The sequence below is a fragment of the Crocodylus porosus genome, unplaced genomic scaffold (assembly GCF_001723895.1).
Source record: "Crocodylus porosus isolate Cpor-Errol unplaced genomic scaffold, CroPor_comp1, whole genome shotgun sequence".
NCBI lineage: Eukaryota > Metazoa > Chordata > Crocodylia > Crocodylidae > Crocodylus > Crocodylus porosus.
In genome coordinates, this window is record NW_017728886.1 from 6,699,250 (window position 1) to 6,715,308 (window position 16,059).

Here is a 16,059-nt window from a genome sequence, read left to right on the forward strand (position 1 = left end):
ACTTACCCAGCTTCACGGGAGGTAGGGAACACCTGCACTATGTTGTGTGCCAAATGGCAGTAAATGTGTTCAACTGGGACCTGACTGCCTATTCCTGGTGGAAGTATAAGACCACAAACAGTGTCCAAAGTTTAACAAGTAACCGGTTTTTCTGTAAATAAGAAGGGCTCAAAGTCCATGTTTGAGATAGTAAGTGCATAACGGTTACTCTATTTGCCTATGAGGTCACTGTGGTACCAATACTGCTGAATCAGAGTGGGAAAAGTTTAAGGAACCATTCTGTTCCCTGCACACCTTCAACATGTTTGCTTGGTTTTACAGGCATCTATGTCAGTGAGATATTCTGTCTTTTGGCAACAAAATGTATTCTGATGAAATCCCTATATCACTGTCTTTTGATCCCAGCACAGGACTGTATTCCTCTTAACTGCTACTTCAACAAGGAAAATGACCTGCTCTGGTACCCTTTGTGGAAGGGGCATTGTGCCTGAAAATGAACCAGGGTTGCACTCACCGAATCCTTCTTACGAGAGCGCTCCTTTTTCATTTTTCCACCTGCAGCTCTGATGCTGACCCTGTTCTCTCCTCCAAGGTAACCGCGGCAGTTAGCAGAGCCACAGAAGCATTTCTGAGCCTCTTTGCTGTACAAGAGGCACAAGCAACACACAAGTTTAGTAAGAGAGTGATGGCACTCACAACTGAGTTGTTGACCTACTCAGTAAGTGTCTTTCAGTCCTACGGGAAGGGAAAAACCATTGTTGCATCGTATTGTCAATTTTAGCCTTTTTTTCTGTCCATTACCTGACTTCAAACACCTGCAAAGGAGCAACTGAGAATTTTACTAGTACTAATTTTACATACTACTTCTTTGCTCATCATATGATTCATGTGCTTTGTTACCTATCTCCTCCATTTTTTTCTAAATATGCTGCACAAAACAGAACTTTTAGCCAAGTTTCCCTCCTGCAGATGAAGGCAATGCAGAGGATTATAAACTCCTGTGCACAGTCTTTTGTTCTAGTTGACGCTCTCTCCCCCTCCCCCAAGTTAAACAGACCTCTTCTACTGAACATAGTGCCCCTCTTTAAACAGTAAGCCAAAAAGATGCACCAGGTTAGCCTCACTTCAATACACAGAAAGTTACTGGAGCACGTATCATAAGGAAGGTCATCTGCAAGCATCTACAGAAAGAAAGTCTGACCCCCCCATATATTCAGAAAGTTCCTCCTAATCTTCCACCTAAACTTCCTCCTCCACAGTTTAAGATCACTGCTCCTAGTCCTGTCCCTTACAGCCACAGAGAAAAGCCCATCTCCATCTGTTGTATAATTGCCCTCCAAGTATTTAAAGACTGTTACCAAATTCTCCCTCAGTCTTCTCTTCTCTAGACTAAATAATCCTAGCTCTTCCAGCTTTCCTCCTAAGTCTCATCTCCCAGGCCTCTAATAATTTTTGGTACTCTACAAACTTGCACTTGTTCTTGTTGCATCTCATCGGATTGAAATATGGACCACCTCTCCAATCTATCCATGTCATTTTGGATCCTTGCCCTACCTTCCGGTCTGCAACTCCACCCAGTTTGGTGTCACTCACAAATGTGCTAAGTGTGCACTTGATCTCATCATCCAAATGAGATGTTGAACAGCACCAGATCCAGGATAGACCTCTGGGGGAACGCCACATGATACTTCCTCCCAACTAAGTACTGAGCCACTGATGACTGCTCAGTGAGCATGATAATTGTTTGAGTTATATGCCCATCTTACAGTACTGTTATAGTAGGAAGTAGTAGAAGTAGGGTTGGAAGGGACATTGTAGATCTTCAAAGTTCAACCCCCCACCTGGGCAGGAGAAAAACTGGGCTCAAATGACTCCAGCCAAGTAGGCATCAAGGCTCTTCTTAAAGCCCCCCAGGGTAGGAGCCAGCACCACTTCCCTTCGAAGTTGGCCCCAAATCCTAGCCGTCCTGACCATGAAGTCGTTCTTATGGATGTCTAATCTAAACCTCCTCTCCAACAACTTGTGGCCGTTATTCCTTGTTATGCCAGGGGGCGCTGGGGAAACAAGGTCTCTCCCAAACCCTTCTGGTCCCCCCTAGTGAGTTTATAGATGGTCACCAGGTTCCCCCTCAGCCTTCTCTTGTGAAGGCTGAACACGTTCAGGTCCTGCAGTCTCTCACTGTAGGGTCTGCCCTGTGGTCCCCGCATCATGCGGGTGGCCTCCTCTGGACCCTCTCCATGTTGTCCACATCCCTCCTGAAGTGCGGCGCCCAGAACTGGACGCAATACTCCAGCTGTGGCCTGACCAGTGCCGCACAGAGGGGGAGGATCACCTCCCTGGACCTGCTCGAGATGCACCTGTGGATGCACGACAAGGTGCGGTTAGCCCTGCCAACCGTGACCTTGCATTGTCGGCCCATGTTCATCCTGGAGTCAATAATGACTCCAAGATTCCTTTCTGCCTCCATGCTCTCAAGAAGGGAGTTTCCCATCTTACAAGTGTGCTGCTGGTTACTACTGCCCAGGTGTAGCACCCTGCACTTGTCAGTACTGAAGTGCATCCTGTTTTTGTTAACCCACCCCTGTAACCTATCCAGGTCTTGCTGCAGTCTTTCCCTCCCTACTAGCATGCTCACCTCACCCCAAATTTTGGTATCATCAGCGAATTTAAACAGGTTGCCTTTTACCCCATCGTCCAAATTGCTGATAAAGAAATTGAACAGCCCGGGCCCAAGGACCGAGCCCTGGGGGACTCTGCTGCCCACTTCCCCCCAGGTTGAATATGACCCATCCACCACCACCCTCTGAGTGCGACCCTTCTGCCAATCTGCAATCCATCTGTCATCTAGTCTGTATTGCCTTAGCTTGTTAATGAGAAAGTCTGGGGAGACGGTGTCAAAAACCTTGCTAAAGTCAAGGCATATCACATCCACTGCTCTCTTCCCCATTCACAGAGCCTGTCCCCTTATGATAAAAAGAAATCAAGTTGGTCAGGCATCACTTGCTCTTGGCAAATCCATGCTGGCTATTCCTGATCACCCTGTTCTCTTGGTGCTCTACAATAGATTCCTTCAGGACCTGCACCATGCTCTTTCCAGCTATCGAGATCAGACTGACTGTTCTGTAATTCCCCAAGTCCTCCTGCCCTTTCTTAAAGACGGGCATTATATTTGCTCTTTTCCAATCATTGGGATTTCACCCAACCTTCCCGAGGTCTCAAAGAGGACAGCTACTGGGTCTGAAATTACTGTAGCCAATTCCTTCTGTACCCTAGGGTGCATCTGCATCCCCCCTGGCCCTCCTGATCTGAAATATCAGGGGCTTTTCTAAGTAACCCCTAACCTGTTCTGCCATTACTCTGGCTGTTTGTCTTTATTTCTGCTGCTAACTGCATTCACCATCTTATAGCTGTCCCTATTTTTGAAGGATGAAGTAAGAGAGGCATTAAAATACTTCTCCTTTCTCTGCATTAGCCATAACTAAACTGCCTTCAGCATTCTGTAAGAGACCTATGGTTTCTTTGGTCTGTCTCTTCCTTTTGACAGATCTTCCTGTTATGGAGATATAAACACATATCCTCAGTTCCTGGCTCTCTGTTATGATCTAACTGCCCAAAAGCAAAAGTTCATTGATCTCACCATCTCTTTTAACTAATTAAAAGTGTCTTCTGTATTTCACATCTTGTCAGAATCCCAGATCACGGGAAAAAAGGCTTGGTATGTTACTTAGCATACTATGAACCGCTAGGCCCCCAGCAGTAAAGATCCCTCCCCCTTGTCTTTAAATGAGGCATAACATCATTAAAGGTGTTAACTCCCCCAGAGTGGTGTCAAACAGGGAGTCTGCCCTTTTGGGGGGGTAGAGCCGAAGGCAGAGTCTGGATGCGGACCAGACTCAGTGGGCTTGGAAACTTGAGGAATCCCAAGGGTGGGTCTCGTACAGAAAGGCTGTCCTTCTCTAGAGGAGATTAAGCGATGCCTGCAACAATAAATCCTAAATGCGAAGCTAATTTTGACTCGTTTGACATAATCTCTTTATAAAATATGAAATATAAAATAAAGTTATAGGTATTTAAAAAGTGATAATGCATCTGCTTGTTTCACTTCATAAAAGCTTCCCAATCTCGAATAGTCCATAAGCAATTCACAGAGCTGTCAGCAATTTGAGAGAGCTAAGGAGATGTTTAATAGTCAAGACAAGCTCGTCTCCTTTCAAAAGTTTGCATCTTTACCTGAGCAGAGCACTGCTCAACCCTCTTTTTATGAGGGTAACCCTTCCTTTATAGCCTGATCCCGGACATCAATTTATAAAATACAATATTCAAATCTGTTTAAAAATACAAGTTGCCTCCTTCTTATGCCACATACTACCCCCAGCACAGACGCAGGCACCCCATTATGAAACAATAAGAATCAAGTGCCTTGTCCCAAGATTGTCTCAAGAATTGGACTAGTGCACCTTTCCAGGTATACAAGATGGTCAGATAAAACAATTAAGGAGTGAGGGAGTTGACCTACAAGGACACGCTAAGACTTAAAAGATCAAGCATGCAGGGGAAAGAGAAACATACTATCCAGCTTGCAAATATCTGCAAAACTGCAAAATATTAAGGTATGGGTGAGTTGAGGAATTATTTAAAATGCTGAAAAGGGGTACAGCTGGGGATAATTAGTAACTGGATGAAATTAGGAAAAAGAATACTTAAGATGGATACCTAGAAAACTGGCAGAAAAGCCCTCAAACTTGGAATATTTAAAGAAAGACCATAAAATACTCATCCTGTATAGGAAGGGACATTGACAGATTAGTCAGATCAGCCTCTTTATTTCTAAACTCTGATTCATTTACCACCATGCTCAGACACTTGGATTCTGAATTAGACAAGACTTTTTCAGTGGTGAGTCGCACAGATTTCTTCAGCACATCATCACTCAGGGAGACCTACTCATAAGCGTGTAGGTAGATGAGTAGAAAAGATACCTACCCATATCTCTGGAACTGGTAGTCAAATGTTAGCTCTGAGCCTGATGGGACAAGCTTGGTGGTGAAAAATCCAACTCTTAGTTGTCCATTCACAGTCCACTAAGGCAGGAAAAAAAATCCCAAAAGAGTGACATTGGTTAATACAGTTATCTAGGCTGGACAAGACTTTTTATTAAATTAAGGATATCCAACACAAATGACATTGCTGATCTTCCAAAAAGCAACACACATCTTTGATTCTAAAATCTCAATCTGGAAGGGTTGTACTACCCCATTTCGAAAGTATATATTTGCTTTTAAATAGCAGTAATTAAGCAAGATAGAGATGCAAAGGTTGATGATAAAAGCGTTCCATTCGGAGTCTTTTACCACTCACAAGCACACAAAATTGGAGACCTCCGAACAATAGGTTTCCTTTCGCAGCTCACCTTTTGTGTCTCACAGTTTGGTTCACAGCTGTGGTTCATGAAACGGGAACAGTTTCCTTTCTGTGTAGCATCTATTATCTGAAAGGAAAAAAAACATATAGCACAAAGCACTCCTCTTTCCCCTCAACTGCTGCAACAGCAGCTGGAGGCACTGTCTGCATGTACGTATCAAGATGAGAATCAAAACTTCAATAAAAATTGTAATCATTCTTTCCCTTTTCAGCCATCTGCCTTATTTGCTTAGGAGAGAATGGGTTTGCAATGAAAAGCCTGCATGAAAAAATAGGCTATTGTTGTGTGGTTTCAACTGCTAGAAAACAACATGCGTTTCTCCACCATTCTGAGCAGGAGCGAGAAAACTTCACATTAAAAAGTTTCCCACATCTCACATTCATAGCGGGATCTACAACAGCAGTTCTCACACATTTTTGTAACGTGCATCATCTTAATACAAAGACTAGGCTCATACAAAGACTGTCCTACTGTGCATATGTGCAGAGTACATAGGGGCCTGAGGGCCCTGGCCCCCCTCAGGAAGAGGATAAGGCGACCACCCGTCCACCCAGACAGTCCTGAAATGGGAACATCAAGTCCCGGCTCCTTGCTTGCTGTGTGAACTCTCAGGGAGAGGGGAATGGGGGTGGGGGGAAGATGCGGGGTTGCCCACTGCAGCCTCAGGGGTCCCTGCCCTGCTGCTCTCTCCCAGGGAGCCCTGCACCGACTGCTGTGATGAGGCACCCCCTGCCCACCCAGCAGCAGCAGGGGCCACAACTCTGCACCACTGCTCCCACCTCACCACGGTGGCCAGAGCAGGGCTCCAAGGACAAGGCAGCAGGGCAGGGAGTCCCGAGGCCACAAGCAGCCCACATCCATCCCCACCCCACAGACAAATACGGGGGGCACAAGCCCCCCCATATTCCTCTTCCCAGGAGAGCCCCTAGGGCAGCCTGCATCCACCTCCACCCCCACATGGCCTCCGCTTGGCTCTGCCAGGGGGCATCATTTTAGGTCCCCTCTGTCTGGCAAAGATAAAAGCTGGCACCTATGTGCAGCTGAGCACACCACCTCCCTACATCCCCAAGTTCATGGTCATGTCACAGATGCATGGCAACCATAGAAAATGCTTACGTGGAATAAGTGACCATTTAAGTTTGTTTTTGAGCCGATTTACGGCAAAGATATCAACTGCCATACCTGGCAGAAGAGAGGAGTAAAATATGTAGCTGTTGAGGGGAAGAAGTATTATTTTCATGTATAAACTTGGCATTTAGTGCCGTAGGACCCATAAATTGGAGGCATGCAGACTTGCTTGGGCTTATAAAATACTTGGGCTTCTGCAGCTGGATCTTTAATCCCAAAAGCAGGGACCTGTGAGGACACATTAAGAACTTTTGGTAGTAGTTTAATGCCACTTACACTGTATGGTTGAATTTAAGTCAGCTGAAAGTGCCCTCAACTGAAAAACTTTAATCCAGGACTTGGAGGAAAACGCTGCTATTTGTGCATGGTACCACCAAGACGAGTAATGCCAGATCTAGTCCTAGCAGAACATGTGCAACCCAAAGGCTCATATCAACAATACTGTCTTTTTCCCTACCCCAGTATGCATACATAGCTTCTGAGACCAAGCCAGCAGTACTCACCTCGTCATTTTTCAGAGCCATAAAGTAGTAGTGTATGTTCTTGTTGCGAGCATATTCTTTCACCCGGGCTTTGAATTCTTTGTGATCCAGCACTTCTCCACAGTACTCCAACACAAACGTGTTACTGCAAAGCACAAGAGCAAAAAGCATCATTATCAGCTTAGGAATAAACCAGGTTAAACAAGGAAGAAAGCTAGCAGTGTTTGCCCAGATTCATGGAGTATCACACAGGAGGTTCAGAGGCCTGCCGACATGACCAAATTTTTTTTTTTTTTGTTTAATAGCTTTATATAGTGGGCAATTACAACTGAATTCATTTTTTTTTAATATTAATACTACATTATTATTTACAAAGAAACCTGCTAGGCCTTTTAAAGAAAAGTGTATACATTGCTTTCCATGGAGGGTCTACTTTGTAAATGCATTAGACTTTGCTAAGGACACGTTTTGATTTGAAAAGCATAGGGAGGTTCAGCAGAAAATGGAGGGGGGAAATTAAATGGTATTCAAGTCTGCCTGCAGCAGCTTTCTTCTAGAACCTGCTGATCTGGGGGAGAAGGGAGAATGAATCATTCATGACCTCATGGAAAGAAGAATCCCAAATTAAAGAGAAAAAAGACCTATGGCAGAGTCACTACAAGATTCCCCATAGAATAATCTCCAGGGCTTTGGCAAATCTGGCTTGAAGTGATCTCAGCACCCTGTTTTCCATGAACTCCCGTAACCGATGGTCCAGGCCACTACGTCCCTTGCAAAGCCAAGTCTCTATTGCCTATTTACTCGATGATCCTGCATTCATAAGCCCAGCTCCTCCACCTTACTGGCCTTGACCACTATCCAGAAAACCCAGCCCCTAGAACACCACGTAGCCCCAGCCCTTGCATCTCAGTACTCAAACCCACCCTTAACCCTCCCACATGGTTCTCGCATGGAGCAAAGGGGTTTTTCCTATGGCTCTGCCATGGAGTCAGGATACCGAGTAGTTCCCAAAGCCACAGGGATGGTGGTGGCAACAATTTTCAGATGGGTTGTCTCTTCCCATCTCTTTCCCTGGCGATTAAAGCCCTGACTGAATTTTCTGTTGAGGTTTTGTGCCTTAGCAGAAGTCTGAATTTAGAGCCAGATCAGGGCTGATGTCAGGGCAGGACATAAGAAGAAATAAGAACAGATGCTTGCAAACCAGTCGGGTCAACCCATCACCAGGGTTTAATGTCCTCTCTGCCACCAGCCTTACCATGCCAGGACATACAGACCAAGGGAAGACTGTCCCTTGAAAGTCAGTCATGTCTTAACAATGCGTTGCTTCTCTACGCATTTGTGCCCAGAATCAAATGCAATGTTCCTGGAGCCATACAGAGACTTAACCCAGTAACTGTTTGGGGGGCTAAATTTGCAATGGCTCTATATACCCTGGCTATTTTTGCTGCCACATCACACTGTGGCCTCATAATTAACGTGTTATCCCCTATCCGACTTCAGTCGGAATCACTGCTGTCATCCATTTCAGTACGTTTCAGATGCTTTTATTCATTTCCCAGTATAAAGAGATGCAGCTGAATTTTCCGCGATGAAATTCTCATGGAGTTAACTCCTGCCACTATTTCTAAGCAGTGACTTAGACCAGACCCTAGAACAGGGATGGGCAATTATTTGGGCCATGCAGGGAGTTGTGATGAGTTGTCACGAGCTTAGTCAACACACTCCCTACTGCAAGAACTTCCCAAAACTCCTTATGTGGGATGGGACTGTGGCAGTGGGAGCAGTGTTTAGGAACGAGATGGGCAGGCAAAGCCAAGATCACAGGGTGGGGTTGTGGGCCAGCCCCTGCCCTGTGAAGTCGTGTTTATATGGGTTGTATACACATGGTGGGGGAGAGGCAAGGAGGGGCTGTTGGGGCACTAGGTCCCAGGAGCCAGCTGGGGGTGAGGGGAGAGGAAGGGGCAAGGGGTACATGCAGCAGAGCTTGCCTAGGTGGGTGTGGTCTGTGGGCAGCCGACTGGGAAGGCAGCTGGAGCCTTGCATGCTGGGGCAAGAGCCACCCAGCTGAAGCTTCCTCCCAGCCTGGAGCAGTGCAGCAGGAGCAGAGGGAGGAGCTGCCGCTGGAGGCAAGTGGAGCCGAAAAGCAGCTGCACCAGGAGCAGCCTTGCCGGAAACTGTGCACGTTGGCTAGGGCTGGGTGCAGGGTGGATCGCAGCAGAGGCTGCCCCAGACAGGGCTCAGTCCCATGAGGAGCACCACCAGGTGCCACCCCATCGGCCAGATCCAATCACTTGGCAGGCCGGATTTGGCCCATGGGCCATGTTTTGCATTCGACTGAAATGGTGCTTTCCGTATCAAATGGCTCAGTATCATCCGCACATGCAACACCCATTAACCTGCTCTTTCAGAACAGCGTCTGAAATGGTAAGCAGAACGAGGCTTCACGATTCCTGCGATGATCAGATGCTGAAACCATCTAGGACCATGCCACTACCCCTCAAGGCTGCAATGCTGTCATTTTCCAGTACCCATTCTTTACGTCTCCCCTCATCCCCCAGTTTTTAAGCAGAGTAACTATGCTCCCGAACAGGGCGATTTTAAGCATCAGACCTTCTGCAATGAGACGTGTGCCAGCAGCATGTTCACCTGGCATATGTAAAATGAGCTGAACTGCAATCTTTAGCCAGTCTCCAGCACATCTTTATCACTGAATGCTCTGCAAGTCAGAGCAGGAATGTGGCAGGAGCATGTAACTGCTGCTCTCAAAGAGGCTTTGAAAGACTGATAATTTATGGGTTGCACAGACTTTCAATGTGGAGGTTCTCGCTGTTAAGCATATTGTTTTAAATATGCAGATAGGAAGTTGCCATGTTTTAAACATGATCATGCTTTTTTTCAAAAAGTAGATCCACATTCAAACTCTTCCCCTGTACCTACCTCACGCAGAACCTTATACGACTAACAGGACAGAAATATTTCTAGCTGCTACAAGACCAAACATGTACTTTTGGTAAAAAGCTGGCAAAGAACTTACTGGGTCCTTAGATGGCTTTGACAGAATCAAAATTTCCAAGGAAATGGACTGAAAACTCCAGGAGAGTAGGAGAATCGTTGCACAAAAAATACGAGACAAAGTCCTGCCTTAAACCCCCCAGAGTCTCATGGATCTGAGACAAAACAGACCCACCATGCCATTTTCACAACCTTTTGAAATGTAAATTTTAGAGCCCAATGCAACTACTAATATACACGTGTTCTTCAAAACAAGAAACTCTGCACATCACAAAAGACTTTGTGGAAGAGCCAAGACTATGCTTCCCAGGAAGAAAATTCAGAAGACTAGTTATATTCTGCAAAGATAGGAAATATATATTTAAGTAATGGTATTTAAATGAGATAAGCACCCAAGTAAAATTATCCCATGCGGTTAAGGAACAAAACTGACTGGTGAGGCCACTGCTACTTAAGTTCTCCCTACTTATTCACCCCTGTACAAATGCTCCTGTACCCCCTGTAGTCCATGAACACTACAAGACCTCGCTATCCATCCTGTCTACTTCCCACACAAGCACTGTCACATTTGTTTCCAAGCTGCATTGAATTCGTCCATGGAGACACAGACCTGTCCTCCACCAGTGCCTCCCAGTGCAGCTCCTTTTACCAGGATGCTTTTGGGAAAATGCCAAACGACAGCTGGGAAAAGGGTCCAATAAGGACATCTCAGTTTTCTCCTCTTTAGCATCAAGAAAATATAATCAACTTTGAACTAGATGCTGTGCATGTCTTGCCTGTACAGAAGTACTTTCCTACGACGGTGCTCTTTGCCTTTCTTCCCAAGAGTGACACCTTTTCACAACACTTGTGTGTCTAATTGCAGGTTCTTCAGTGCCTGCACTGTCTACTATTGACCAGGATCTGACAAAATGAGCTATGTGAACAGACCATGGGCATCACTCTAATATTCAACTATAATACACGATAAGCAGATGAGTCCATAAGCCCAGCTAAAGATTGGAGCCCCTCTGTACTAGGAACTGTACAAATAGATAGGAGTCACAGTCCCTGCCTTAAACAAGTTTCAAATGAAGAAAAGTTAGTGTGTTAATTTGAAAATTAATATCATTATTTTTTCTCCTAAAAATATGAAGCAAATTCCAGTTACAGCCCCACCAGACCCCAGCCATCATTAAAGGATGCATTTCTTCAAGTTCTTATGGCCGAAAGACATCTTCAATGAGGATCATGACCTAGAAATTAGGTAGTAGGGGAACCAGAAACTAGTGGGTTCACCTTGGCAGTGCTCAACCTAGAAATGTTATGGTGGGGTGAGCAGCAGTCGCTTCATCTCCCCAGGTCCTGGTCCCACTGAAAGAATTACCAGCTCCATAGGCTCAATCCAGAGGTGGATCTTCTGGACCATGAATCACAGACAATGAGGGTTGGAAGGGAGCTCAGGAAGTCGCATCTAGTCCAACCTCCTGCTCCAAGCAGGACCAGGCCCAACTACATCATCCCAGCCAAGGGTTTATATAGCCAAGTTTTGAAAACCTCCAAGAATGGAGCTTCCATAACCTCTCTGGGTAACCTGTTCCGGTGTTTTACTACCCTCCTCCTGAGAAAATTCTTTCTACTATCAACCTAAACCTCCCTTTCTGCAGCTTGAGCCCATTGCTCCTTGTCCTGTCATCTGCCCCCACTGAGACCAATCCAGCTCCAGCCTCTTTCGAGCCACCCTGCAGGGAGGTGAAGGCTGCTATTAAGTCCCCTCAGCTCTTCTCTAGGCTAAATCAGCCCAGTTCTCTCAGTCTTTCCTCACAAATCATGTTCCCCAGCCCCCCAACTATTTTTGTTGCTCTCCTCTGGACACTCTCCAATGTGTCCACATCCTTTCTGTAGTGGGGGGGCCCATAACTGGACACAGGACTCCAGATGTGGCCTCCCCAGTGCTGAATAGAGGGGAAGAATCACTGCCCTCCATCTGCTGGCGACGCTCCTGCCGATGCACCCAGGATGCCGGTAGCCTTCTTGGCAACAAGGGCACACTGCTGGCTCCTGCTCAGCTTCTTGTCCCCTGTCCCTACAGGTCCTTTTCTGCAGAGCTGCTGCCCAGCCAGGCAGCCCTCAGCCTGTACCAGTGCATGGGATTGCTCTGTCCTAAATGCAGGACTTTGTACTTGTCCTTGCTGAAACTCATGAGATTTCTCTTGGCCCAATTCTCCAATTTGTCTAGGTCACTCAATCTGAGCCCTACCCTCCAGCACATGAGAAGCGCCACAGGCCAGATGACCTGCCTCTGCAAGCTAAATGTGGCTTGCAGGCTCTGTCTGACACACCTGATCTGGAGAAAAGATGTGGAAAATGACAGAAATATTTCTCCCAGAGAGGTTCAGACAGGGACAAGTAAAAATGTTGCTCGTGTTTTATGGAACTAAGCAAAAGGAAGGCAGCGGCACAGTCAACAATCAATGTTAAGAAGAATAGAAGGGGTTTTTAGTGGAAAATTTGTGAGTTCAGTGTTGGCTGCATTAAGCTTAAACTGATGGCATGATATTCAGAAAATGTCAGAGGCACTGATGTGGATTAGCTAGAGGGAGACTGGTCAAGAGAGGAGAGTCAGATTTAGGAATTCATCAGTGCAAATGGCCATGACAGCTATGCAAATAGATGAGGCTGAAAAGGAGGAGAGGGTCAAGGACAATAAACAGGAGAGACCAGATTTATAAAAGCAGAAGATAAGGTTAGAGAGCATGCAACCAACAGCACCAGAAACAGCAGAGGTGCCAAGATGCGCAAGAATGCAGGTAAGGCCCAAGCATTTGACAAGGAGCAGACTGTTAAAAAACCTTTGTGAGAATAGCTTTGGTAAAATGCAGAGAGTGGGAACCAGACTGGGACGGATCTAGTCTTCCCTTGGAGGACAGGCAGATAAGGAGAACTAAGTGGCACATTTGACATGCTGAGAGGTGAAGGAAGATGGAAAGATGAGCACGTGGGGACAAGGCTGTTTAGGAGCGTGGGAAATTCAGCTACTTGACTATAATTAAAGACATTTTCAATGCAAACAACTTATTTGACTTTCTCTGGAAAGGGCAAACAAATCTAGTAGAAGTCATCCTTACGATGGGAGGTCTTTGGCAGCTCTCAACCCCCAGCCTTTCTTCTCGGTCAGGATCACTTCAACATCTGCATGCTGTTTCTTCTGGAACCGCCTGTTGGAACAGTAGTCTCCATTCGGGCACCTGGAAGAACTAAGCAAAGGAAATGGGACAATCAATTCCCAGGAGGCGGATGGCCGCAACGGAGGCAGCTCAGCAGGGATACAAACCAACCCTAACATATTCAGTGAAAAATCCATAAATGTAGTTATGCTTTTTATACCAAAATTATTTGATTATGCCTAAAATCAGAAAGCTTACTTAGGCAAAGAGACTTTAAAAACATTTTTGAATAGCGTGATAGTATTGCGTTATACCATTCAGTCGGCACACCTAGTTCTTCTCAGTACTGTATTTTGTCACAAAGAACATGCGCCTTTGTCCCCTGAAATCAACCCCCACAAAAACTGGGGTTCAGGAAAGCCAATTTCTTGCTAAGGTTAAAAGCATCTTGCTTTGAATTCCTGCTCCACAGCGCAGTAGCTGCGGTACTACTTTTCAGACACACGAGGGATAAGAATTGTCTTAATGTCTCATTTTTCTCCCCTCCATATGCACTAATGACCTCTCTCCCTTTTAAAGGGTCTTGATGTTTCACTAATAAATCTAACCCTTTTAAGGGGAATTTACTTCCTGTTAGCTGTGCCTGGTCTCTCTCCTCCTGGTTCCCAAACTAAGCAGGAAAAGTAGGGCAAGTCAGCTGAAGATTAGGCTCTGTCCCTGCTCTATGCAGCCGTAACTCTGGAAAAATCTTTCTGCCTTTCAAAAACATGCTGTGTATTATATACTGGGGTGTGTGATACGCAAGAAAATACGGTATATTCCTGTATGCCTTTTCCCAGGAATATTTTTCTCTTCCCCACATTTATGGCTTGTGCTGACCACATATTAAGATCCAAAGTCTTAGCTCCTTGCTCAGACTCAAGAATAGGGTCCTTGCCATAGGTCTTTCCTTTCCCATTCTCATTATCTCTATCTTTCCTTGCCAAAGCAGAAGGCAAGCCTGTCTTCTCAGTCATGGTACAAATGCCCAAGTTCTTGATCTCCTGCTTACTGGAAACCTGAAGCAGCAGTTGCTTCAGTCCTCCTTCCTTCCAGTATAAAGGGCTCAAAGTAAAAGGAGAAGGAAACAAAGAAAGCAGCCTGGGGAAAGAGAAGAGGCATACAAAGGAGAAACAAAATTAAAGGCAAGGAAGTTGCAAGGAGAGCTGCAGCTCCTGCATTCCTGTCTCCATCCATCCTGGCATGCAGCATTATCTACAGCACTCCAGACCAAGCCTCCCCTGCAGATACTCTGGTGTTTTTGTGATGGGCTCAAATAGAAATGATGAGACTGAAATTCAGTCAACCTTACATTTAAACTCCAGTCTGCAGAAGAAAGAGGGCAATATATAAATTTAAATCCACAAAGGACTATTATAACAAGTTGCACCATAAAAGCCGTGCTGACTGAAGCAGTGTGAATTAATTCAGTTTATGGGCTCAAAAGTCCCACATTCAGAACAAGGGAGGAAGCCGCGCTTTGACATCTCACAAATTGGCGCTTACCACTCTATCATGAGCAGGCGATTGAGACAGTCTTCTCCACAAGCCACTTCCCCTTGGCCTCTCTCTTCTTTGGAAAGGGGCGGACATTCACACAACATCCGCTTGATATCCCGGTGGGACTTGTTCTTCTTCCTGTTGGGTATGCCACCAAGCTGTAGTTAAGGCAGCATTAAAGACTTCCCATACACACAATTACCTCAACCTCAAATTAAGTCAGTCTTTGTCATTTGATATTGGACTAAAACAGATGTATTCTTCAAAAGCTGGTGATTGATTATTTAACAGGATCAAAGAGCAACTAGGACCATCGTGTTTTGGTGAGATTCATGTCCAGAAGCAATGCAGGCTAGGAAAGCCAGCCAATATGTTAATACCATTTATGTACTTGCTCCCTCTTCTGTACCTAAATCTGTTCTGTGTTCACTGCACCCTCACACTGGGCCACAACAACAAAAAAGCTCTAGCTTTGTGTTTTTCGGTGCAGGGAGAACCCAATTTGCAGAAAACTAGATCTTAATCTTTACTGAAATTAGTTATTTCTAGGCTGAACAAGGTTTGCAAACAGATGCTAGGAAGAAGCCATTCTCCACTGGCACAGATCACAGAAAAAAGGAAAGCCATTTTAGAAAAGTGGCATCACTATGCCAGGAAAAAAAAACCCCAGTCTTCCTGTCCTGTTGTCAGCACTCTGCCTAGCACCTGGGGAACCTGAAAGCAGGACTATGAATCAAACTTTATCCTCTCATTGCACAGAACAAAATTACAGTCTTTGGGACGCTGAATCAATGTCATATAGATTGACGATGGAGAAGAATAAATAACAGTGGAGTCTTTTTTGGTTTCTCTGTCTTATAACTGAAAAGACTACCATCGTCCAAACTGGCACGATGAACCGTTAGCAGAATACATGCTCTGTTTTAAAAAAAGCATGCCTTTATTAAAGCAAACTGAAGGATTTCTCTGCAAAAACTAAACACAGAAGTAGTTAGTTGTCTGAAGCCAGGCTGAAGGTAGGGTAGGGCTTTCGGAGGCAATAAACTACTCATTGAGTAAACTACTTTATCACACATACGGCAACCCTGACTTACTCGGTCTTCAAGAACTGATATGAGCAATGCCAAAGCAAGTGCTTGCAATGAGTGATACTTTATGGTCTTTCTGAGACATTTATCATCACAGTATGTCGTAAACGCTTCCACGAAAAAAAATCAAAAAAACCCCCCAAAACCCAAATACTCCCAGGAAGTAAGATAAAATTAGGAAAAGTTAGTTTTAGGATGTACTGAACTGAATTTTTTTTTATGTCCACATATACACAAGGGAC

General features: G+C 45.3%; 1 protein-coding gene across 1 annotated transcript in view; it reads right to left on the reverse strand.

The window, feature by feature from the left end:
• Positions 1-16,059, reverse strand: part of SETD2 (SET domain containing 2) — a 126,982-nt gene that overhangs the window by 72,562 nt on the left and 38,361 nt on the right. Inside the window, exons 4-9 of the mRNA XM_019529809.1 lie at positions 14,736-14,867; positions 13,152-13,280; positions 7,054-7,177; positions 5,411-5,488; positions 4,984-5,081; positions 515-641 (exon numbers count right to left, since the gene is read on the reverse strand). Coding sequence (XP_019385354.1) covers positions 515-641; positions 4,984-5,081; positions 5,411-5,488; positions 7,054-7,177; positions 13,152-13,280; positions 14,736-14,867 — 688 coding nt within the window. The remainder of the gene's footprint in view (positions 1-514; positions 642-4,983; positions 5,082-5,410; positions 5,489-7,053; positions 7,178-13,151; positions 13,281-14,735; positions 14,868-16,059) is intronic.